The following is a 26,664-nucleotide window of genomic DNA, read 5'->3' on the forward strand; positions in this document are numbered from 1 at the left end:
AAGAGCAACCAGAAGCCGTTCAAGAACTGCCCATGCATCCCGAAAAATGCACTGTTTGGTGTGGTTTGTACGCTGGTGGAATCATTGGACCGTATTTTTTCAAAGATGCTGTTGGACGCAACGTTACAGTGAATGGCGATCGCTATCGTTCGATGCTAACAAACTTTTTGTTGCCAAAAATGGAAGAACTGAACTTGGTTGACATGTGGTTTCAACAAGATGGCGCTACATGCCACACAGCTCGCGATTCTATGGCCATTTTGAGGGAAAACTTCGGAGAACAATTCATCTCAAGAAATGGACCGGTAAGTTGGCCACCAAGATCATGCGATTTGACGCCTTTAGACTATTTTTTGTGGGGCTACGTCAAGTCTAAAGTCTACAGAAATAAGCCAGTAACTATTCCTGCTTTGGAAGACAACATTTCCGAAGAAATTCGGGCTATTCCGGCCGAAATGCTCGAAAAAGTTGCCCAAAATTGGACTTTCCGAATGGACCACCTAAGACGCAGCCGCGGTCAACATTTAAATGAAATTATCTTCAAAAAGTAAATGTCATGTACCAATCTAACGTTTAAAATAAAGAACCGATGAGATTTTGCAAATTTTATGCGTTTTATTGTTTAAAAAAGTTCTCAAGCTCTTAAAAAATCACCCTATATTTACGTTAAAAAAGTTGTGTTTGATGATTAATTCATGCAATACTTTTAGTTTTTATTGCAACTGAGAATGCCGTAGAGAAGGGAAATAAAAAGTACTACTGAGATTATGAAAATAATTATTTGCTTTATTTTATTCTCAATTGTTAGATAAAATGAGTCCTGCTTAATGTACTGTTTTTTCAAAGTCGATGTGCTTTATTTTTTTGATTTTTACACAAAATGTATTATTTTTCGTCAAAAATAATATACGAGAACATTAAATATATGGGGCATTAAACACAAAATCAGCCACTAAAAATTCGAAATGACACCCATACTAGTATAAAGATGTGTTCTGAATCAACACTTTCATTTTCGCTTTGCGTGTGAGCGTTGTCCGTCGTAATTAAATGTACGAGTACAGCGCAAATTTTTTTCAATTTCCATTTTGAAGAATTTGATGTTTTTGGTAAGAAATGACGAAACTTCAAATAATTCCTTATGATGATCTGTGAGACTGAAAAGTGCCTTGAATCACCATGACCTATGGAATCTGCTTTTAATCAGAACTGAGATGGCTCTTGGCGTGTACACTAGGTAAATACGTCCGCAATTTGACTCAGAATTCATTGTGATTTTCAATGGAATTCCAAATAAGATGAAACAATCGATTCCAGGCGCAATCATTAGGTGCATTTGGAAGTTGGTTGGTAAACGACTGGACAACGTGCAATTCAGGCCCCAATGTGGTTCATAGCCTCTTGTCTAGTAACTCCTATCCCTGCCTCCCCGTGGTGCCGGCTGGGGTACGAGTAATCATAGGAAAGATCGGGTAACCAACCCCGGTGGGACCTTGGTCGTATGCCAATGTCGTAGCACTGCAGGAACTTTGTTGGACGGGACAGAAGGTGTGGAAAAGTGGGCATCGAGCGGCTACCTTCTAGCAGAGCTGTGGGACAACCAACGTTCTAGGAACGGGATATGTAGTGTTGGGCAAGATGCGCCAGCGCGTGATTGGGTGGCAGCCAATCAGTGATAGGATGTGCGTATTGAAGATCAAGGGTCGTTTCTTCAACTACAGCATCATCAATGTGCACTGCCCACATGAGACGAGACCCGATGACGAGAAGGAAGCATTTTACGCGTAGCTGGAACGAACCTAGGACAGCTGACCACGGCGGGATGTAAAACTCGTCATCGGCGACATGATTGCTCAGGTAGGCCGGGAGGCAATGTACCGTGCCCGTGATCGGGCTAGAGAGCCTGCACGCATTAACAAACGACAACGGTCAACGATGCGTAAACTTTGCAGCCTCCCGAGGAATGGTAGTTCGAAGCACCCTGGAGATCACCTGGAGATCACCTGATCAACATACGGAAAATCAAATCGACCACGTTCTCATCGACGGGCGATTCTTCTCCGACGTCATCAATGTCCACACTTACCGCAGTGCCAACATTGATTCTGACTACTACCTAGTCGCGGTTTGTATGCGCTCAAAACTATCGACGGTGCACAGTACTCGTCGCACAGGAACGTCGGGACTCAATCTCAAGCAGCTACGTAGCATTCGTACTGCAGAGGAATACGCGCAACAACTGGAGCTAGTGCTACCAACGGAAGAGCAGCTTGGCGCGGCGACTCTTGAAGACGGCTGGAGGAACATAAGGTCCGCCGTGAGTAGCACTGCTGCTACCATACTAGGTACGAGGTTATTGAATCGAGGAAATGACTGGTTTGACGGCGAATGTCAGCAGTTGGTCGAAGAGGACAATGCAGCAAGGGCGAGGATGCTGCAACACCGCACTAGAGCGAACGAGGAACGATACAGACAGGCACGGAACAGACAGAACACTGTTCTCCGGAGGAAAAAGCGCCACCAGGAAGACCAAGATCGCGAAGCGATGGAACAGCTGTACCGCGCAAATGATACACGGAAGTTCTATGAGAAGGTGAACCGCTCACGTAGAGGCTTTACGCCACAGGCCGAAATGTGCAGAGATACCAGTGGTACCCTTCTCACGAACGAACGTGAGGTGATCGACAGGTGGAAACAGTACTATGACGAGCATCTGAATGGCGAAGCACAAGGTACAGAGAACGGTACAGGAATCAATTTGGGTGTACCCTCAGCCGACAACAGATTCCCAGCCCATGATCTGTCAGAGGTAAGTGAGGAGATCGGCAAGCTGAGGAAGAACAAAGCCGCGGATAATGACCAGTGGCCAGGCGAGCTGCTCAAACATGGAGGAGAGACACTGGCTAGAGCGCTGCACAGGATGATTTCTAAGATTTGGGAGGAGGAGATTCTACCGCAGGAATGGATTGATGGAGTGGTATGTCCCGTCTACAAAAAGGGCGATAAGCTGGATTATTGCAATAACCGCGCAATCACATTGCTGAACGCCGCCTACAAGGTACTCTCCCAACTCCTTTGCCGTCGTCTATCACCAATAGCTAAGGAATTCGTAGGGCCATACCAAGCGGGATTTACTGGAGCCCGCGCCACTACGGATCACATATTCGCGATAAGACAAGTACTCCAGAAGTGTCGTGAATACAACGTACCCACGCATCACCTATTCATTGACTTCAAAGCGTACGACACAATCGATCGAGAACAACTATGGCACATAATGCACGAATACGGTTTCCCGGAAAAACTGACGTGATTGGTCGAAGCAACGATGGATAGAGTGATGTGCTACGTCCGAGTATCTGAGACGCTCTCGAGTCCCTTCGAATCTCGGAGAGGGCTACGGCAAGGTGATGGACTTTCTTGTATCTTGTTCAATATTGCCCTGGAAGGTGTGATTCGTAGAGCGAGGATTGACACGAGTGGCACGATCTTTCGAAGGTCCGTACAACTTTTTGGCTTCGCTGACGATATTGATATTGTGACACGTAACCTTGAGAAGATGACGGAAACCTACATCGGACTGAAAGCTGAAGCTAGGCGTATCGGACTGGCCATAAATGCGTCGAAAACAAAATACATGAGAGGAAGAGGCTCTAGAAAAGAAACACTACGCCTCCCACCACGAATATTGATAAACGGTGACGATATCGAGGTGGTTGACGAGTTCGTGTATTTGGGCTCACTGGTGACCGCCGAAAATGATACCAGCAGAGAAATTCATATACGTGTTTTGGTAGGGAATTGTGCGTACTTTGGACTCAGAAAAACCCTTCGATTGAGAAAAGTACGCCACCACACGAAATTGACCATCTACAAAACGCTCATTAGATTGGTTGTTTTCTATGGCCAGAGGACCAACGCGCCTGGCTGAGGACCATCTATGGCGGAGTGCAGCTAATATCGGACGTCTACGATGGGCTGGGCATGTCATAAGGATGTCGGACGACAGCCCAGTGAAAATGGTTCTTGAATCTAATCCGACTGGTACAAGAAGAAGAGGAGCGCAGCGAGCAAGGTGGATCGATCAAGTGGAGGGTGATCTCAGAAGCATCCGTGCCTTGAGTGGCTGGCGACGAGCAACCATGGACCGAGTTATGTGGAGACGTATGCTTGATACGAAAAAGGACACCTCAGGACTATAGCTGTTAGGTATGGTAAGTAATTTGGAAGTCAAAATGAACTCCGACTCAAATTTCGAACAGCTCAACTGAGCAGCGGTGTTTTCAAACACAGCTCTGATGACTTCCACTGCTGCACACTGGAAATGCAAATAGCTGTTAAAAAGTGTTCTTCTAATGAAATTCCTTTACACCATTCTGCTGCTCGCTTCGCTCTAATAGGATTAGCAAGTCTTTGGTGTGATTTCACTGAATGTCCTGCAGCGACAGTTCTTCGTCCAAATTCTGCTGCTTGCTTCATTCCAAAAGCGTCTTCGATGTTGCTCTCCCTTATGTTTTGCTTCAACAACCGTTGCACCGAAAATAATGGGAAAAGTTTAATGTTCATCTTTTATACCGATACAGTTGTACAGTATCAGATATTTTGCTCTCTTCCTCAGAACGCGTTCTGACTGACTGATAGTGACATAGGTCAAATCAGTGTAATATTGAAACATTTCAATGTTTTTGCAATACATGTTTGAGGTGAAATATTTCGAATTTTTCGATAGTTAGATTTTCTTAATCCTTCCTCAGATCACTAAGCTTTAAAAATTATGACTGAAAATCTAACGCAAACTTGTGTCATGAGTTTTCCTCTTTGATACCAAACATTTCAGAAAGTTTCAATTTTAAGTTGTTTGTAATTATGTCATACAAATGTATTCACGGCAAAACTTCAACCACATTACATAAAAGATACATGATTGTTTTAGCCATTTGAATCAATGCGTATAAATATTTCCAATCAGTTATAAAAAAAATAACATAACTAATCGAAACGAAATTAATTTGGCTTAGTGTTCCACTTCAAACGACTTCCTGGCACATTCCAATTAATAGTTGCATTTCATATGTGCTCAGTCACCTGAATTAATGTTTGACGTACAATTTCAAAATAAAAATGTGCTTGAATGCCGTGATATACGATAAAATAGTTGATGATTTCATCACAATGAAACATGGTTTTTTTCCAGCATATAAAAATAAACCCTGTTACTGAAATCATGAGCTATTTCGTTTGTTGGTAGAGTTGGTAGAATCCAAACTGTGCCCTCGTACCATAGGCAGTAAAAATTTTTCCGACTGTCATAAAAAAATACTTACGGTATATCAGTGTTTGAGCTTCAATTTGCATGAATTTGTAATAAAACATTCCACAAGTAGGCATGCCATTCATCACTTGAATAAAACAGCGCGTATTGCACGTTTTCATCCGAATATTATTGCGAAATTCCCCCACGGCAATCCCGCACACACATCACCCTCCCTTGCACCCCCTGCAATGCCGAAAGCCAGTGCCAGTGCCCGGTAGAGGTAGGGGAATAAACTTACCTCCAGCTGTTCCAGGTATTCTTCCTCGGCTTCCACCATGCTGAAAACCAGATGATTCCGTTTCCGCATACTTTCCGCGTGCGGTGACCGAATGTACTCCTCTACAATTTGCTTCCATCGCCGGCGGCACAACCAGCCACGGAAAAAACTCTGCACTTTCTTTATCTTCCGCAGCTCGATCGAATCATGCACTGACGCACACAGGCCCGGAAGCGACGAGTGTTCATCGACGGTGTCGCCCGGAACGCTGAAACTACCGCGACCCACCGGAGTGGCCGAATAGCTGGAGCGGGTTTCCTTGCGCAGCACACAGAGCTGAAGAAGAAAATAAAAGAGTGGGGGGAAAGGTGAAACAATATTTTACCGTGAGCATCATCAAGCGAAAAATATTTATCTGCAATCAAGTTATTCGTGAATTCAAAAAAGCTGATGAGCGAAACGGAAGATGAAAGATTTCCACGAACAGTGGATTCAAGTGGTGCAATATGGCCAGCCTGAATCACAACGTTGAACAACGTTTCCGTCGAACGGATTTCTACAAGTTATTTAATTTTCTTGTTTACATTCAGAAGTTTTGATACAGGTACTATGAATCTTTATAACATATTCAAGCTCAATCTACTAGGACTATTGTCCCTTGTTTTCTACACCCCTGGCGAACAAAACTTAGCACACAAACCAAAGTAGCACTAAATCATTAATTGAAATCCTTGAGTAGCTTTATCGAGAATAGGGTTGCCACCGCAGTTTTATTTGTTAGAATGATCCCACAAATATTAAAAGAGAGTTTGTTATGCACCTTTCCGGAACACTAAACCATACAATAATTACAATTCAGTACGGAATGGTAAATACGTGCTTGAGTACTGATGATGGCCATATTATTCGCCCTTTGTGTGGAGAGCATGTAGCTAACAAGATATCCGAAAGGTCAACGGTAGGTGGTAGATACGCTTGATTTTGTCTGAGTGAACTAATTTTGATTTTTAAGGGGCGGGTAGGAACCAAAACTTTAGGGAAAATCATTTATTTTTTCAATGTACTTTTTGTAGTAAACGTTTCAAAAATGTTTTGTAAAATATGTTTAAACAATGAAAGACTCTTTTTGAAGTCATCATAAGTTTTAGTTCATATAATTGCCTTATATACAGGGTCCGGCACTCGAAGTGTAACCAATTAAAAAGGTCATAAATTCAGTTTGGAAAATTACTTTTACTCAATTCAAAGTACAAAATGTGTAAAAATAATACAAAATTCAGAATCAATTCACTTTTGCTCGATATGACCACCTTTTGCCTTGACTTGATGACTTGAGAGAGCGAAGGAGTAGCTTCGTTTTGCCGAAAGCGGTCAATTTCCGAACATTGTATTTTCTGACGAGAAAATTTTTCCAATTGAGCAATTCGTAAACTCTCAAAACGATAGGGTTTACTTGACCGACCGTTCATACGAGAATTTGAGTCATCGATTGGCCACCAGGAGGCGGCACCCGCAACAGATAATGGTTTGGGCCGCTGTAACCGCAAATGGGCGCTCTCCAATCGTTTTCATCGAGCCTGGCGTCAAGGTAAATGCGACATATTATCGGGAAAATATTCTGGAGGTTGCTTTGAAGGCGTGGGCAGACAAACATCTCGGTGGCAGACCATGGACGTTTCAACAGGACTCGGCACCGTCTCACAAAGCTCGAGTGAACCAAGAATTACTGAAAAACAACGTTCCGAACTTCATCACGTCCACACAATGGCTCTCGAATTCACCAGATGCGAATCCAATGGATTATTCTCTTTGGGCCATTTTGGAGAGCAAAGTCCGAACTAAAAGATACACCAGTCTCGAGGCGCTGAAAAAAGTTATTGTCCGCGAGTGGGCCAAAATACCTGCAAGTCACATTCGGCCAAACGAAGCAACTCCTTCGCTCTCTCAAGTCATCAAGTCAAGGCAAAAGGTGGTAATATCGAGCAAAAATGAATTGATTCTGAATTTTGTATTATTTTTAGACATTTTGTACTTTGAATTAAGTAAAAGTAATTTTCCAAACTGAATTTATGGCCTTTTTAATTGGTTACACTTCGAGTGCCGGACCCTGTATCTAACTAGTTCTGAGTATCCCTGATTAGCTTAAACCTAAATTTCTCAGAGTAATTCTAAGGGTGTGTCCTAGTCAGTATGGTAAAATTTCACTTTCAACCGAATAATATCAGATGAAAATGAAATTTATGGGCCCTGACCGTCGGCATATCGATACAAATTCATATGACTTTTGCTACCATTTTCAAGTGAAGCTCCCAGAATTCATCGTCAGTTGAATAATCGTACCTAGTCATCTGAAGTTTTGCTTGCTCAGTTTCAAGTGCCAAATAGTCTAGCTGCTCCATTGTCTTCGCTCTTGGTAGTGAGCAAGTTCGAATGAATAGAATTTTAAATGGAGTAAAGTATTAAAAATGAAAACTGTAGGAGGAAACTATTAATTTATGTGTGTTCTGTAATTGATATTTCGGCTATCTAGCTTGTCTTTCACCTGTTATCTTGAAGCAATTCGAATGTTTACATAAACCTCATTTGAAGGGCGCTCTCACACTATTGAAAGCGATATTTTGTTACTTCAAGCGATCAACTAATTGTGGTTAAACTGAGCTCTGATTTGAAGAGAATCGATTGAAGAACTGAATGCTGCCGGTTCGATACGTCAGCGAACGTTGAACAACGTGTGAAGTTTACTGCAGTAGAGAGATCGTCAGTGTGTGTCACACTCGGTTTCAATTGAATTGAATGAAATTTTACTACACTGGTTCTAGTACGGAGCTTTCGAGGTCTATGTAATTAGTTTAAACCAATCGCGTTGCTTTATATGCGAAGCTTTCGTGATGGAAGAAGAGTATGTGATAGTAGTGGTGGATAGAGCGGGAGAGCCAGTGGCGTTGCATTTCTACGCGGTGCGTGAGTAGGAATGTAAGAGGATAGTGCGGATGTGAGTGACTCGATAAATATCGTAAGGGTTCTCAATTAGAGTGTGTTGAAGGGTTTAATTGCTTTAACTGGGTCAAGTGTGAAGTATTCGTAAAGTGCTTTATGGACTGAAGTGTTTGTTTGCTTAACACATGGATCAATAAGTCCCGAGACTAAAGCAGAGATGGCGCTCGTAGTAAACCAGAAATCACGTCTTTCTAGAGTACTAGCCTTTGCTTGAAACGGGTCAAAATTTTAAGTCTATCCGACCAGAAACAGCTGAGTTATCGAGGTTGGAGTAAAGTCGTTTTGTAGTTTGTTTAAAAAATGGAAAAAACCGAGTTTCGTCTTTTGATAAAACATTGTTTTTTAATAGGTAAAAACACCGTGCAAGCGAAACAATGGACTGAAATATGTTATCCGGACTCTTGTCCATCAAAAGCAACGATTTGTCGATGGTTCGCCGAGTTTAAACGTGGTCGTACCGACACAAATGACGCGGAACGCTCGGGTAGACCTGTGAAAGCCGTTACACCGGAAAATGTGAGTGAAGTGACAAAAATTATAATAAAAGATCGTAAAGTGAAGCTTCGTGAGATTGCTGAGATGACACAGATATTATATGGAAGTGTATTTACTATCCTTCATGAAAAATTGAGCATGAAAAAGGTTTTTTCCAAGTGGGTGCCGCGATTGCTTTCGATGGAACAAAATGCACCCTGCCACAAGACGATGAAAACAATGGCGAAATTGAACGAATTGGGCTTTGATCTGCTTCCCCACCACCCATACTCGCCAGATTTAGCCCCCAGTGACTACTGGCTCTTTGCTGATCTTGAAAAAATGCTCCATGGAAAAAGATTTGGCTCAAATGAGGAGGTCATCGCTGAAACTGAAACTTATTTTGAAGCGAAAGATAAATTTTTTATGAACATGGTATTGAAAAATTGGAAAAACGTTGGAACCATTGTATCACCCTAAAAGGTGATTATGTTGATAAATAAGAAATAATTTGCAAAAAAAATGTTGTTTCCATTGTTAGTCTCGGGACTTATTGATCCATGTGTTACAAGTATTATTATTATATATATTATTATATATACATCCTGGTTCGAGTCGTGGTTTTGCTGAATTGATATTGTATATGGTCGAAACGTTTTTCGTGATGTCTGGGATCTGGGTTACTGTGCACGAGAACGTGTATGATTTTCATTTATACATGTGGTTAGTTTTGATGGTAAGAAAGTTAATTTATGTGCTAGGATTTTATGGTTTTACCTTGGAACGGATTTCTTGAGAGTTTTGTCAGGTGACTGTAGGATTATGGTTTTCGTGGGAAAGTTAATAATTTTGATTGCTTGGGAAAGTTGGTGAGTGTAAAATAGATATTGATATCACAAATGCTTCTGCTTCGATTGACTCGAAAATTTGACAATGTTTTGTAATGTTTTATTATAACGAAATACAAACAAATATACATGCATCGCCAATTTTTGGATATGCTATATAAAAATGTTTCATCTTTCAGAAAAAAATGATATGGTGTTCATTGGTCGCAAACCATGAAGACCGTTAAAAAGTTATACAATTGATTTTTTTTAAACACAAAACTTCAACTATTTGCATTTTTGTCGTGAATACGACTTACTTTACTATAGGGCGCCTTTTCAAAATTTACCCTCTGAGAGAGTGATAAGTTTTTGATCGTGAATATCTCCTGTTGTATCTAATGAATCAACATAATTCTTGCGACATGCCATCGGAAATATGATCACAATTTTATGATAAAATTTTCAGTTGTGTGACATAATCTCAAATAGTTCAAAATTAAACTTTTCTTAAATGTTTGGTACAAACGAGTGTCAAAGAAGATAATTCCAAAAACGCGTTTGCTTTCTCATATTTTGAAAGCGCATAGCTCAGTGATCTGCGAAAGGATTTATATAATCTAACTACCAATAGAATCGAATTGAAAAACCTGTTTGATTTAACCCATGACAGCACCAGCCAATCAGAACGCGAGATATCTGCATACAAGAGCATCCATATAAAAGTTGAGTGGTTCATTTTTCCTACCATTTGCTGAGCATCTGTTCCCGAAACAAGACACACGAGAGCAACATCGAGGACCTGTCGTCTTACTGTTTCCCGTTCTGCGTACAGGAAAGGAATTCTAACAAAGGAGTTGTCCATACACCGCTGGCAGGAGCAGGTATAAATTGAAATGTGATGTGAGAATGGCACCGAAAACCGGTAGAAAGGCAGCCAAAAAGTCCAGCAAGGCCCATTCAAAAGCACTTTTTAGTGCTAAAGATATTCTTAAAGAACTAGTTGAATTTTGTTGCTTTCCTACCATTTTCCGAGCAACTGTTGCCGAAATAAGACACACACGAGAAGTTTAAATAATTTGCACCGTCACTTACACATTCAATTACGAACGGCAATGAGAAAGTGGAAGTGATGATGTTGAACACATCTTTATACTAGTATGGGGTCGTGTGAAAATATGCCATGCGAAACAGGGTTGCCATATATACAGGTTAATCAGTATTTTATTTATACATTCACATATGTACAGATTAATATGTATTATTATTATTATTATTATTATTTTTATTAATATTATTATTATTATTATTATTATCATCATTGTTACTATCATTATTATTATTATTAAAATGACTTTTGTATACCAGCCGCCTTTTTTACGTTACCTATTTTTACGAAACTCTTTTAACGTGAACGTTTTCTACGAATCTACTTCGTAAAACGAGATTTTTGCATAGAATGAAAACGATTCGCGACTCATTGCTATTCCATGGACGAAATCCAATATGGTGACTTCCGGTTTAACGATATTCTTCGAAAACCCTTACAATATGTTTATTCTGGGAACGGATTTGATGAGTAAAAACCGGAATATGATGTTTGGTGTCGTTCCGAAATCCAGGATGGCGACTTCCGGTTTATTAGTAATCTTTGAAAACCCTTACAATATGGGTTTATTTAGAACGGCAAATCAAAGTCTTGACATTACATTCCTTTTGTGGAATTTGGCCTTTCTGTTTCATCAGACTGCGCAGCTGATTCTTAGCATACAGAATCATTGCATGGCTAGCACTAGGATCCTACACTCTTACCAGCCGCAACCTAATTCCGAGTCAAAACCTACCCAAAATCCCCAATTTTGGGTAACGAGTGATGACCTCAAAATTTGGGTAAATGTAAGTTTAGTACAAGTGTTATGTCATAACAAAGCACGCTACCGATTTTTACCGATCAACTCAAAGTTTGAGTAGATAACGACCTAATCTTGGGTAGCTTATATAAGAGTTCGACAATGGGTGATTTCTCCTAAAAAATAAGTAGAAAAGATTTTCAGTGCACTGACACTATGAACTTTTAGAACGGATTTGATGATTAGATTAGGGTGGATCAGAAAATCGATTTTTTTCGATTTTCTTAAAAAAACATTTATTTTAAATCACATCTCTTGAACCACTCATCTGATTCTGCTAATTTTTGGATATGATATCAATAAATGTTTATAGTTTTTAGTTTAAAAAGGCGGGTGAGTAATGTCAGAGACATAACTGGATGTCGTGAATAAAAAAAACTGGCACGCTCCCATCACTTTTCCGAATATCAGTTAGTTGATTGATTGTATGAATTGTGCAAGCTTTCCCCTTTTTCACTAATAGAGTTTTAAGCGATGCACCTACATTAAAGTACAGATTAGTTACAATAAACACCTACTATTCTACAACAAAATATTTCAAACTTGATAATAATAATAATAATAATAATAATAATAATAATAATAATAATAATAATAATAATAATAATAATAATAATAATAATAATAATAATAATAATAATAATAATAATAATAATAATAATAATAATAATACATATTAATCTGTACATATATGTATGTATGTATAAATAAAATACAGATTAACCTGTATATATGGCAACCCTGTTTCGCATGGCATATTTTCACACGACCCCATACTAGTATAAAGATGTGTTCAACATCATCACTTCCACTTTCGCATTGCCGTTCGTAATTGAATGTGTTAGTGACGATGCAAATTATTTAAACTTCTCGTGTGTGTCTTGTATCGGCTACAGTTGCCTGGTAGGAAAGCGACAAAATTCAACTAGTTCTTTATGATTATCTTTAGCACTAAAAAGTGCTTTTTGAATGGTCCTTGCTTGCTGAACTTTTTGGCTACCTTTCTACCGGTTTTTGGTGCCATCGTGCTGACGGTGTCTCGTACGTTCAGAGTAGCTGCTTTAACTTAAATGACGATATTTCTCACATCACATTTCATTTTATACCTGCTACTGGCAGCGGTGTATGGACAACCCCTTTGTTAGAATTCCTTTCCTGTACGCAGAACGGGAAACAGTGAGACGACAGGTTCTCGATGTTGCTCTCGTGTGTCTTGTTTCGGGAACAGATGCTCAGCAAATGGTAGGAAAAATGAACCACTCAACTTTTATATGGATGCTCTTGTATAGATGCAGACATCTCGCGTTCTGATTGGCTGGTGCTGTCATGGGTTAAATCAAACAGGTTTTTCAATAGTGTACTATTGAAAAACTTCAATGTTGTTGCAATACACGTTCAAGTTGAAAATTTTCGAATCTATTGGTAGTTAGATTATATAAATCCTTCTACAGATCACTGAGCTATGAGCTTTCAAAATACGAGAAAGGCAAACGCGCCTTATGAGTTATCTTCTTTGACACTCGTTTGTACCAAACATTTAAGAAAAGTTTAATTTTGAACTATTTGAGATTATGTCACACAACTGAAAATTTTATCATAAAACTATGATCATATTTCCGATGGCATGTCGCAAGAATTATGTTGATTCATTAGATACAACAGGAAATATTCACGATCAAAAACTTATCACTCTCTCAGAGTGTAAATTTTGAAAAGGCGCCCCATAGTAAAGTAAGTCGTATTCACGACAAAAAAGAGAATGAGAAAAACGCTTTCAAAAGTATCCGAATACCGGCACGTATTCTTGCGAATGCAACTTCTCAACCGTTTCAAATAAAAAAAAATCCTTTCGCCTTTCCTTCTATACATATTTTAGACATTATTTATGAAAATGATTTTTTCGATACTGCTTCTTGTTTGGTCAGAAGGCTTTCTTTGAATGCAAACACACGCATTGAAAAGCGGTGTTCCTATAGAAACGTGTATACGAAACTATCGTCTCTGTTAGGGAAACCATGACAATGGAAATCTGAAAATATTAGATAATGTTCATTGTTAATCGAAGTTTCGACACATAAACTAAAAGATACCATTCTATCTTCTCGAATCGACGCATAGAAATATTTTTAATCGGTAGGTGTAGTACGATTAAAAATCTATTTAAAATTATCTGAGCTTTAGTTGTTCAAAACATGACCACAGTTTGTACGGTACGTATTTGGTTTTTCACACCATAGATAAAACGAAGACGCAAAAAAATTGTACAGTTGCCGAAAGCTCTGGCGATAACGAATTAAAAAAATTTCGTAACTCCGGCTGTCCGGCAGCATTTTTCTAAATCCAACATGGCCAGGCTAGGCCCGTCCAGGTGGCAACCCTAAATTCGCAAAACAGAAAATAAAAGAAGAATGCCTTGAACGACAGCAGGAACTGCCAACGGATGAGAATATCCGGTTTCGTAGCCTCCGGTCTCAGTTCTTTGTTCGTGTTTAGTTTATTTTTTCCTTCACCTACCAGTTTCGCACAAAGCCCTTCATGAGGACGGTGCCACAGCGAAGGTTGCAAACAACAAACACACTCACCTCGGCCCTTAGTTTCCGTATTTCGGATGCGAGTTCTTCACACTGCTGAGTGTATTGCCATTTAGCTGTCTTCTCACTTTCAACCACCTGCAGCAGGTGGACGTGTTTTTGCTCCAGTTCCTCCTTCTGTAGCAGTAGTTTGTTGAAGCTGGAAACGAGAATGGCAAAAAAGATACAGAATATACTTAACAACAGTTCAGTACAGGCAACCGGTGAATGACGGATGTCGTAAAAGTTTCATTCTTCATTTGAGCGAACATTTTCGAAAACCCTGCAGAGTTAGTCATGTGAATTAAACTCAAAGTAAAAGCAACTTGTAAAAGAATTAGCTTCACGTGAAAGGAATGTTTTATCTAGCATTCCTGTCTGCGTTATTGTGGAAAATTAAATCTTTTTTTTTCTTCTCATAGTTCTTTGACGTGTACGAGAAGCAAATCCCGAAATATCTCAATCATCAAACAAGGTCGAACTATGTCGTAAAAGAAAGCTCAAATTGAATCAACTAATCCAATCATTAGCAGCTGCCGTTAGCTGGAAAGGGGATTAACATCATTACCTTGCCTCTCTAATGGCGATAATCCATGCCGAACATTCGGACTCCGTGGACGCTCGAAGCTCGTACTGCCGCTGGTTCTCGCGTCGGTAACAAATAGTAAAGCAGTGCTGAAATGTAAGAGCAAAACATGTTTATTCAGAAGAGCAAATTATTTACGATTCCGAGTCTCAGGTTGAATTCATTTCATTTAACGTTTTGTTTTTGTACTGGAAGTACCATTCTGGAACCAGATGCTATTCAAGTAATCCTTAAGATAAGGTCTCTGATTTTAATTCCCCCATCATCGTGACGAGCTGTGTCTGAGCAGTGCTATTGAATCTAAGTCTTTAGTTCGAAAAGACTTAATTAAGGATAACGTGCCCTGCAGTATGTTCACTGTCTAGTCACTACGATGGAGAAGTACCAAGCAAGTCTTTTGAGATGATTTAATTAGAAAAACGTTCTAGTTGCGAAAATATTTTCTCAACTCTGTTTTGATAGTTTTTATGACAAGAAATCATGTCTCGTGGAAATTAGATAAGCTTTTTAATAGTGTCTTTGTGATTGATGCACATAAAAAAATATTTGTTTCGTCGATGTCAATACCAATCGGGACGAATGACTTGACACTTCTCGACCAACAAGCAAAACCACTCGCCTGCTTAGCGCTTTAAATAAAACTACTAGGTAGGGATAACAGTTTAATTTTGAACTGCTGCCGCACTAATAAGTCGGAGATGAATCAGGAATCATAACTTATTGGCTCAAGTGATACTTTCTCCTAGTTTATAATAGGAACCAATTTCGGAAACAAATTATTAATTTCAATAACAACATTTAGTATTAAATCAAAAAAATATTTCGCAGAATGGGCCTCTTCGCCGAATGCCATTTCGCCGAAGGGGTCATTTCGCCGAATCCTGAAATCGTCCTAAAATCGTAATTGGAATTGATTTAAAATAAAGACGAACGAAACTTCTTGAATAAAGATTGATTCTTGTACTCTTCAACAAAGGTTGATTCATGAACCTCAGAACGGTGTTCCCAAGAGAACTTGTAGACTATTAGCCACTAAGCATAAAAGCAATTGCATAACTGTATCTACCAGGCAAATGTATGTAGTATTTTCCGTTTATTAAGTGAAAATGAAAAAATATCTAATGCGGCTACACCACATTACTTTGGTTCATGTGCTGTCCGACCTCTCTACCACTCGTTCGGACCTTACTAAAGCAAAGAAACCTAGCTTTGAGTAGACTGGACAAACGAGGCGGTTACAGGTTTGTATGCAAGAGGCCACCGCTTCCGAAGGCGGCTCGGCGGCCGACTCAGTTGGCGTCGCCTCGGCGGCTTCGTGAGCCATCTTGGCTTCGGTTATGTGGCTGCGCCACATCAGTTATACAACAGACATAACATACAGCAGACATGACCCTTTCGGCGAAATGACTCTTTCTGTGAAATGGCCCATTCGACGAAATGACCCTTTCGGCGAAACGATTTTCGGCGAAACGTCTTTCGGCGAAACGACTTTCGGCGAAAGGGCATTCGGCGAAATGAGAGACATGACCCGCTCCCGAAAAAAGTGAGTTAGATCCATTGTGGAATATATGACCATTATTTCCGGTGGTTCCGGAATCGTAGACCGGGAACCAGGATAGCCGGAATTAGTTTGTTTAGTTACCTACTGATAATGGCAATCGATTTGTGGTATTTTGAGTTCAGTTCAGTAAAATTTTTCTTGTATTTATTTTGCCCATTTAAATGATGGTATAAAATTTTTAACATACTTTACCCTATAGTCCTGAAACCGGAAGTCTGATCCAGATGAAATTCAGAAGTTTTGTATATAATCATAAGACCTTTAATTTAAATCTAAGTTAGTAAAAGTTAGTCTTTGAGAAAAAATAGTACACATATTTTCATTTTTTTGCTCATTTTACCCCATAACTCCGGAACCGGAAGTCCTATCCTAACAAAATTCAAAAATTTTGTATGGGATCATAAGACCATTTATTTCGATCTAAGCTTGTGAACATATGACACTCGGCCTTACGGGCCGCATTTCCAAAGTCGGTTTTTTCCATGATTGCATAAGTTTTTTATATGAGAAAGACAAAAATGAAGTTTATTCGCTATTTGCAACTAGAGATATTCACGATCGAATATTTAACACTCTCTCAGAGGGTAATTATTTGAAAAGGCCCCCATGGTAATTCACGACAAAATCGGTTGACCGGTGCCCTAGAAATTCGAGTGCACTTTGTTCATATTTTTGCACATTTTATCCTGTTACTCCCGAGTCAAAAGTTCGATCTGGGTATTCAATAATATGCTATGGGACCAAGAGACTTCTCATTCTAATCTAAGATTATTAGATTAGGTTCAGCCGTTTCTAAGAAATTGGAGTGATTTCCGGTTTGAAGTACACGATCACTTTTTTTATACTTCCGGAATCTGGAACGAAGATCCGGTATATCCAAAATCAATGTATTTGGTCATCAACTAACTAAATCTGTCCAATTCATAAATTATACAGCTATTTGAATGTATTTGATTGAATTTTCCGTGTCATTTAAAAAAACACATCCCCGAAAACCGAAAGTCGTATTCAAATGAAATTTGGTAGAATTATATGGGGTTCTAAGACCTTTCATTTGAGCTTACGCTGGTGAAAATTGGATGACAATCTCTGAGAAAAATGGTTGCACGTTTTTAGTTCATTTTGCACATTTTATACCGTAACTCCCGAACCGGAAATCTTATCTAAATGAAATTCAATAGCAATCGATAGGACTATAAGGCCTTCAATTTATAATTTCATAATTGAAGAAAATCGGTTGAGCGGTCTCTGAGAAAATTGTTTTTGTTTTCTGCACATTTTACCGCGTTACTCCCGAACCCGAAGTCCGACCCGGGTAAAATTCAATAGCACTCTATGGGACAAAGATACCTTTCATTTGAAGTTTGCGTTTATGAAAATCGGTTCAGTCATCTCCGAGAAAATCGAGTGCACATTTTTGTTATATACACACATACAGACACACAAACACACACAGTAATTTGTTCAGTTCGTCAAGCTGAGTCGAATGGTCTATGACATTCGGTCCTCCGGACTTCGGTAGAAAAGTTGGTTTTCACAGTGTTTGCATAACCTTCTATATGAGAAAGGCAAAAAGGGCGTGTTCTCATTAAATATCCATTTTCTCGACTTAGTTGCCTATATATCTCGAAAATGACTGCATTTAGGAAGTAGCTTCCTATAAGCTTTTTCATTGATTATATATTGGAGAATAATATTTCCTATAAAAACATCGTTTTTCGAAATTTGTTAAAAAGTTTTTCCTCGGAATTTTTTTTTATTTATCCGCTCTCCAACTTTTTAAAAATTGATTTGTTTGCTTGTAACTTAACGTTTTTTGTGATATAAAATTTAAATAAATCGTACGGTAAAATAACGGAGAATTTTAAAAAATAAATTTTTTCTTCGTTTTCACGAGAAATCGAAAGATTATCTTTTCAGTGTATTTCATTTTTTGAAAGTTCAACTTATTACCCACAACTTCTTCTTGGACATATTTGTTGTAGATGCTATAGATATCTAGTTATAATTGTTTGAAAATAATGTGGCTAAAAACACATACGCCCTTTTCATAGATTAGTCTTGAGTACAAAATATCTCTAGTGGCCAGTGAAAAATACTTCATTTGCTAAAACGAACACACATGCAAAGTTTTATGCAAATCGAAGGAGGTCGTGCCACCAGTCAGCCGATTTCGTATGGAATTGCTCTGTACTGAAGAATAAAAGTTTTCACGATAAAAATAGAATCTTTCTTTGTTTGGCCCGGGCCTTTTCATGCCAAGTAGTATAAGTGAAACGTTTTATCTTCAATTTTGTTTTGGTCATAATTCAAAAGCAAGTGCATTTTAAATCACAAATTTTTTACTCATCATTTTCCATATTTTTCAACAAAATCAGTTATTTCAATTTGAAATGATATTTTTCATATACAAAACAGTCATAAGATATCAAAAAAGTCAAACAAATTTCATTTACACACAGTATTTGGTCGTTTTCTGCGTCTAAATGTGACTGGCTATTTTCACCCCACCCATTTTGAAATTTTCGATTTCGAGGTTGGTGCCCTCCGAGCCAAATCGCTCCCGTATAAGTGGGGATATGTACCTCACACCAAATGCGTTTTGTAGCTTGCGAACAGTATATAAAATTCCTAGTGAAAATATTATTTTCCACAATATTTTTTGCGCAATACCAAAGTGGTGGTTTTCGCCTCGGTGTCCCCTGCTTCCCTTTAAGAAGTAAAGAAACTCAAAGTAGGGATTATGTGTACTCGAATATGACTGAAAAAGGCTTATTTTGAGTGCAAAGAGCTCAAAGTCTAGAATCAATTAACTCCATTTTTTATAGAACAATGTTGTCCCATTTTGAGTACAAAACACTCACTCGTAATCAGAGATGTCCATCTCCTCTGTGTGACGAAGAGCAAGTATAATTTCTCCTCTCTCACTGACAACATCAACGAGAGCTCTTCTCTTTCACACATATACACCACTGTTATATAAAGTGTGCACGCATCATGAGAGCGAGTGTTTATTTTATTTCAACACTAGCACTGGATCACACCAAATTGCTAGAGCAGAGCTCTGAAATTCTCTGAGGTGGACGAAGATATTTTCTCCGAAATGTGCACGCCGGTGAGGACTCTGGTGTGCGAACCGCATAAGAGAAGCGTGGGGCACGCATGTTCAGCAAAAGCGCAATTTATCGTTAGAATTTAGTTTTTGCTTGCTGCGAAAAAGATTGTCATAGCAAAGCCATCGTTACTTCTATAAAGGGTGTAACCGGGTTTTCATATAAAAACTGCCCCAAACAGAAAAAATTGATGAACTCTATTTAAAAAAGTTTATATTAGAGATGATTTTCCCAAAATTTTAACCCTTTAACTGCCATATTGGTTAAGTTAGGGTGGTTCTTCTGATTTTCATTTTATATAAATTTTTCAAAAACCTCTTTAGCAACAAAATTGAAAAAAAATCAGGAATATTTTAGGAATTATGGGAAGCCTTTTTGATTTTTTTCAGAATCTTTCAAAATGTATTTCATGTATTTTCGAATTTTTGTCAATCCCACTTACATTTTTGGTACCACTCTAGATTTTACATCAAAAATAAATCATTTATGAGTACATTACGTTGTATTTTTTTCAGATTTATAAACAGTGTGGACGGGTATAATATCAGACTTTAAAAAAATAAATCATTCGGAAAAGCATGCGTCTCTATCAAATTGTCATCATCCGATGGAGACGCATGGTATTTAGTTCTAAAATCATATATCAAATGCCCTTAGAACTAAATACCATGTGTTTCCATCTACAACTTGAGTTCAGGGCTTAAGAAAGAATTTTCATGAGATGTAAGTGCGATTAACAAAAATTCAAAAATTTTGAACATTTATTTTCACATGAAATACATATTGAAAAATTCTGAAAAGTTTTTATATGAAAACCCGGCTACACCCTTTAAAAATTAAATCACAGAAGTGTTCGCTCACTAGCACGCACCAGTGGTCACTTGGGTGTATTTAGGCGAGAGCGCGTGAGAGCGATTCATGCGAAGACAATATGTTTCACTCGCGCCAGCTGCTTTAACCACAAGGACACATTCAATTTTGTCTATTCGTAACAGAGAAGAAGTGCGCTTTCCTTTTTGTGTGATGTTCGCTTCTTACATCCCCTGTGTAGACAAGAATCTTACACCAACGTATATCACTCTGGTGAAATGCCATCACTGCTCGTATTTAGACAGCTTTACTCTTCAACCCAAAAATGAGTAAGTGAAGGAAAACTCAATTTTTGACTTCGTGCACTTTTTTTTAGAAATCGAGTGGCGTTTCACTCATTTTTTGAGTTATGGTCAAGGGGTGTGTAGAGTGTCATAAAACCTCTCCCCCCTTCAAAGAAGTTTACGTGGTTAATGAACACACTTTTTTGTTGCTGAATCTTGGCGGAAATTGCGGAATCTCGGCAATCTCAAAATTGCCGAACGTCAGTTATTGCCGAAATTGTTAGCAAAAAGTTTACTGTTTGTTCGGCATAATCTTAGCTGAATGTTCTGGCAAAAGCAATAAAGTGAAATTTATGAATAACTGTGCCTTGAGCAATTCAAAGTAAACAAAGAACATTTTTTTAATTGTTAACATTCAATTGGGGATCCAGAGCTCAAATTGTTTCCCTATGAGCATTATAAACACATACAGTACATTACATATGCCTCGGGTGACGTATAATTGTTGAATATATATAACAGACTAAACGCCGATTGTCGAATATAATGACTTCCCAACAGTGAAAGCAGGATATGGATGAAGCTTTCTATAAATAATCAACAATAATTTGTAGCTATTATACTTAAAGGACAAATCGTAGATTCTTCTTCTTCTTCCTTTTGTGTTAATTCCATTTTTCTAATGACCACAGGAAATTTTTTCCGAAATATTTCGTCAGAAAGTCGCTAAGCGAAACAGGAAAACATAAATGACAGCTGTCTTTCCGAAATTCGGCAAAAGCTAACTAAGCATATTTCGAAATTTCGGCAAACACATTTGCTGATTTCGGGATAATTGTTAAACACCGATGAGTTCAGCATAAGATTTTGCCGAATATCGGCAAAAAGATACACTTTGCCGAAAAACCAGTAAATTTACTAAGCGAATCTCGGAAAACATTACATTGATTACAGAGCAATCAGCGAAATTGTGCGTTGCGATCTGTTTCGGCTTCATTCAGTAATAGCCGTTCAACCGAGAAGGTTGTGTATAGAAGCGTACAGTTTAATAACGCTGGTTGGTTTACACGCGTTAAATACGACAACGGTTGAACTACAGGTAGAGACCTGTTGGCAGCAGCCGTTAAAACGTATAGTCGTGCTGCATAAGAGAGCCCTAGTGCTGGGCCAAGCTGGTGAAGGAAACAACAAAGGGCGTTTCCCAAACTCTACCCAGGCCGCAATATACAGCCACAAGTGCTGAGCAGGAGAGTGCAAAGGCACATCGAAGAGGAAGAGTGCAAAGGCACATAGAAGCAGGAGAGTGCAAAGGCACACCGGTGCGAAGGCACACCGGTGCGAAGGCACTTCGGTGCAGATGCATATCGGTGCGGAGCACTAGGAAGAAGGAGACAAGACAACTCGGTCTTTCCACTGCCATACAACACGCAGGTATACACCGGTGACCTGCGCTGGTTACAGCTGGCGAAGACGAAAGCAAATCGGAATTCGAGTGGTGCTGGATGCCAGGTAGCAGTAGCATCACATCATATTCTATCGCTACAGTGAGCTTCAGCATTGTATCAACGTCCAGATACATCCAACAAGAACATCTAGAGCAACGAGGATCTACACGGCAGTGCAACGGAGATAGACAACAATTTCAAGGTAGAAGTTTTTTCTTTTCCTTTTGATTGAGTACTGTGTAGTGTTGGTTTCAAATTTTATTTTAAAGTTTAGTTAAAAATTTTAATGTAATGGATGAATCCATGGACGTAAATCCTAGCATGAATCCGATACCCCCACGAACGAAAAAATATCAGGAGAGCTCTTCTGGGCCTTGGATAGTCTTTTTTAGACGTATATCAAAGCCATTAAACATTTTTCAAATTAATAAAGGTTTGACATCACGATACTCTTCAATCAAAGAGATCATAAAAGAAAATAACGATAAAATTCGTGTTGTGGTAAATAATTTGAAACACGCGAATGATATTGTCTCTTCGGAACATTTCAATAAAGAGTATAAAGTTTACATACCCTCCAAAGATGTCGAAATTGACGGTGTTGTTACCGAAGCGAGTCTTTCGGTAGATGATTTACTCAAGCATGGTGTTGGTCGTTTCAAGAACTCTATGCTTGAGGGTGTGAAAATACTGGAGTGCAAACAACTGTACTCAGTAGTTCATGAAGAGGAAAAAAAAGTTTATCGCCCATCAGACTCGTTTCGAGTGACATTTGCCGGGTCTGCGTTGCCGTCCCATGTCTATGTCGATAAAATTCGCCTCCCTGTTCGGCTTTTTGTTCCAAATGTAATGAATTGTACGAACTGCAAAAAATTCGGACACACAGCTACTTACTGTAGCAATAAACCAAAATGTATTAAGTGTGAAGGGCCTCATAAAGATAATGATTGCAACAAGGAAATTGAAAAATGTATTTATTGTGGGAATAGTCCTCATGATGATATTTCAGTATGCACTGCATTTAAAGTGCACAAAGACAAAATTAAGCTTTCTTTAAAAGCACGGTTTAAGCGCACATATGCAGAAATGCTTAAAACGGTCATTGATGTCCCCCCTTTGGAAACCGAAAACGGGTTTTCAAATCTAGAGGAACCAGAGGACTCTGACTCTGACGAAAATAGTGAAGGTAATTCGTTTATCACTACCCAAGGGTCAGTTAAGAGAAAGAAGTCTTCCTCCAAATTACCAAAAAAGACACCTAAAATTTCATCTTCAAAAAAAGATCCCCGTGTTAAACAAAAAAAGTCAAAACCAAAGACTGTGCCTCCTGGTTTGTCAAATTCACAAACCAATCCAGGATCTAGTACAGAAAAAGATAATAATCCAGTGGGCTCCATTTCACAGCCACCAACAGGATTACTGAAGTTTTCGGAAATTGTTGAATGGATTTTCTCAGCATTCAATATATCTGAACCCTTAAAGACCCTCATAATGGCATTCCTTCCAATAGCTAGAACCTTTTTGAAGCAGTTATCAGCTCAATGGCCAATTGTCTCAGGTTTTGTATCTTTTGATGGATAATTTATCACCCGTCGCAAATGATACAATCACTGTCCTGCAGTGGAATTGTCGAAGCATCATGCCAAAACTTGATTCATTTAAAATATTATTGCATAGTCAAAAATGTGATGTATTTGCTTTATGCGAAACATGGCTTACTTCAAACATAGCTTTAAATTTTAATGATTTTAACATTATACGTCTCGATAGAGACTCTCCGTATGGTGGAGTGCTTTTGGGAATTAAGAAATGCTATTCCTTTTATAGATTAAACATCCCTTCAACTTCTAGTATAGAAGTTGTTGCTTGCCAAATAAACATTAAAGGCAAAGATATTTGCATAGCTTCGGTTTATATTTCTCCAAAAGCACAAGTTGGACAGCAACAGCTTAATGAAATGGTTGAAGCCCTTCCTGCACCACGATTGATTCTGGGGGATTTAAATTCGCACGGTATTATGTGGGGTTCCGTTTACAATGATAGCAGATCATCTTTAATACAAAACATTTGTGACAATTTTAGCATGACGGTATTAAATATGGGTAGCATGACACGGATCCCAAGACCTCCGGCACGCCCAAGTGCATTAGATCTATCTCTTTGCTCAACATCAATTCGACTAGATTGCACCTGGAAAATACTGCCTGATTTACACGGTAGCGATCATTTACCAATCATCATCTCAATTAGCAGTAGCAATTGCATTGCTACTTCCGCTAGTATTCCATATGATTTGACAAAAAATATCGACTGGATTAAATACCAAAGTAGTATCTCTAGTATTTTGAATTCAATGGAAGAGCTCCCTCCACTTGAAGAATATGACTTCCTCATTTGTTCGATTCTGGAGGCAGCAGAACAATCCCAAACTAAACGCTTTCCTGGGCCAACGACTAACAGAAGGCCTCCCAACCCCTGGTGGGACAAAGAGTGCTCAGAGGCTAAACTCGCAAAACAAAATGCTTGCAAGACGTTTCTAAAACGGGGAGGAGGAACTCCTAAGAATTTTGAAAAACTTATGGTTTTAGAAACCAAGTACAAGAGCATACTTCGAGCCAAAAAATGTAGCTATTGGAGACATTTTGTCGAAGGTTTGTCAAGAGATACCTCAATGAGCACTCTTTGGAACACGGCCAGACGAATGAGGAATCGTAACGTGGGCAATGAGAGTGATGAATACTCGAACCGATGGATATTTGACTTTGCTAGGAAAGTTTGCCCAGATTCTGTTCCTACGCAGAGCATTATACGGGAATCTCCTCCAAATAATGGTTTTATTAATAACCCATTTTCAATGATGGAATTTTCTATAGCACTCTTGTCTTGTAACAATAACGCTCCAGGGTTGGACAGAATTAAATTCAACTTGGTGAAGAATCTGCCCAACCTCGCAAAAAGACGTTTGTTGGAATTGTTCAACAAGTTTCTTGAGCAAAATATTGTTCCACCTGACTTGAGACAAGTGAAAGTTATCGCCATTCAAAAACCGGGGAAACCAGCTTCCAATCACTACTCATATAGACCCATTGCGATGTTGTCCTGCATCAGAAAATTGTTCGAAAAAATTATTCTACGACGTCTCGACACTTGGGTCGAGACGAACGGTTTGTTGTCAGATACTCAGTTTGGCTTCCGTAGAAATAAAGGGACGAATGATTGCCTTGCATTACTTTCGTCTGACATCCAAATTGCCTTCGCTCAAAAGCAACAAATGGCATCTGTATTTTTAGACATTAAAGGAGCATTTGATTCAGTTTCCATTGATGTTCTTTCAGACAAGCTTCACCAAAATGGACTCCCAGCGGTTATAAATAATTATTTGCACAACCTTTTGTCAGAGAAACACATGCATTTTTCACATGGCGATTTGGCAACACTCAGAAATAGTTACATGGGTCTTCCGCAAGGCTCATGCCTCAGTCCGCTCCTCTATAATTTTTACGTAAATGACATTGACAGCTGTCTAGTAACCCCATGTACACTAAGACAATTGGCAGATGATGGCGTGGTTTCAGTTACTGGACCCAAAGCTATTGATCTGCATAAACCATTGCAAGATACCCTAGATAACTTGTCCGATTGGGCTGTTCATCTTGGTATCGAATTCTCTGCGGAGAAAACAGAGTTAGCCGTCTTTTCAAGAAAGCATGATCCCGCGCAGCTTCAGCTCCATATGATGGGAAGAATGATCCAATAGGTTTTAACTTTTAAATACCTCGGGGTGTGGTTCGATTCCAAATGCACGTGGGGAGGACACATTAGGTTTCTGATAACAAAATGCCAACAAAGAGTAAATTTTCTTCGAACAATAACAGGATCTTGGTGGGGTGCTCATCCGGAAGATCTAATAAAATTGTATCAGACAACGATACTTTCAGTGATGGAATATGGATGCGTTTGCTTTCGTTCCGCTGCAAACTCTCATATTATCAAACTGGAGCGAATTCAGTATCGTTGTTTGCGAATTGCTTTAAGGTGCATGCATTCGACACATACAATGAGTCTTGAAGTTCTGGCGGGAGTTCTTCCATTAAAAGATCGATTTTGGGAGCTTTCATCACGCCTGCTAATAAGATGTGAGGTGCTGAATCCCATGGTAATTAATAATTTCGAACGACTAGTCGAGCTTCGATCTCAAACAAAATTCATGACAGTATATTTTAACCATATGTCACAGGAAATCAACCCTTCAAGATATATTCCTATCCGTGTCAGCCTCCTAAATGTCCCTGACTCAACTTTATTTTTCGATACATCCATGCAGCGCGAAGTGCGTGGAACCCCGGATCATCTACGTTCGACGGAAATCCCAAAAATATTTTCAAGTAAGTTCAGGCATATTGACTCTGAGAAAATGTTTTACACGGACGGATCGCGAATTGAAGAAGCGACAGGGTTTGGTATGTTCAACAATAATGTTTCGGCCTCATTTAGGCTTCAAGAACCTGCATCTGTTTATATAGCAGAGCTAGCAGCAGTTCATTATAGTTTGAGTG

General features: G+C 39.0%; 1 protein-coding gene across 6 annotated transcripts in view; it reads right to left on the bottom strand.

The window, feature by feature from the left end:
• LOC131430485 (ras-specific guanine nucleotide-releasing factor 2-like) overlaps positions 1-26,664 on the bottom strand; it is a 499,968-nt gene that overhangs the window by 375,341 nt on the left and 97,963 nt on the right. For all 6 annotated transcript variants that reach the window (XM_058595510.1, XM_058595512.1, XM_058595511.1 and 3 more), the window contains 3 exons: positions 14,878-14,984; positions 14,322-14,469; positions 5,553-5,867 (listed from right to left, as the gene is read on the bottom strand). In XM_058595510.1, the coding sequence (XP_058451493.1) occupies positions 5,553-5,867; positions 14,322-14,469; positions 14,878-14,984 (570 nt within the window). The remainder of the gene's footprint in view (positions 1-5,552; positions 5,868-14,321; positions 14,470-14,877; positions 14,985-26,664) is intronic.

The sequence above is a fragment of the Malaya genurostris genome, chromosome 2 (genome assembly GCF_030247185.1).
Source record: "Malaya genurostris strain Urasoe2022 chromosome 2, Malgen_1.1, whole genome shotgun sequence".
Taxonomy (NCBI): Eukaryota; Metazoa; Arthropoda; class Insecta; order Diptera; family Culicidae; genus Malaya; species Malaya genurostris.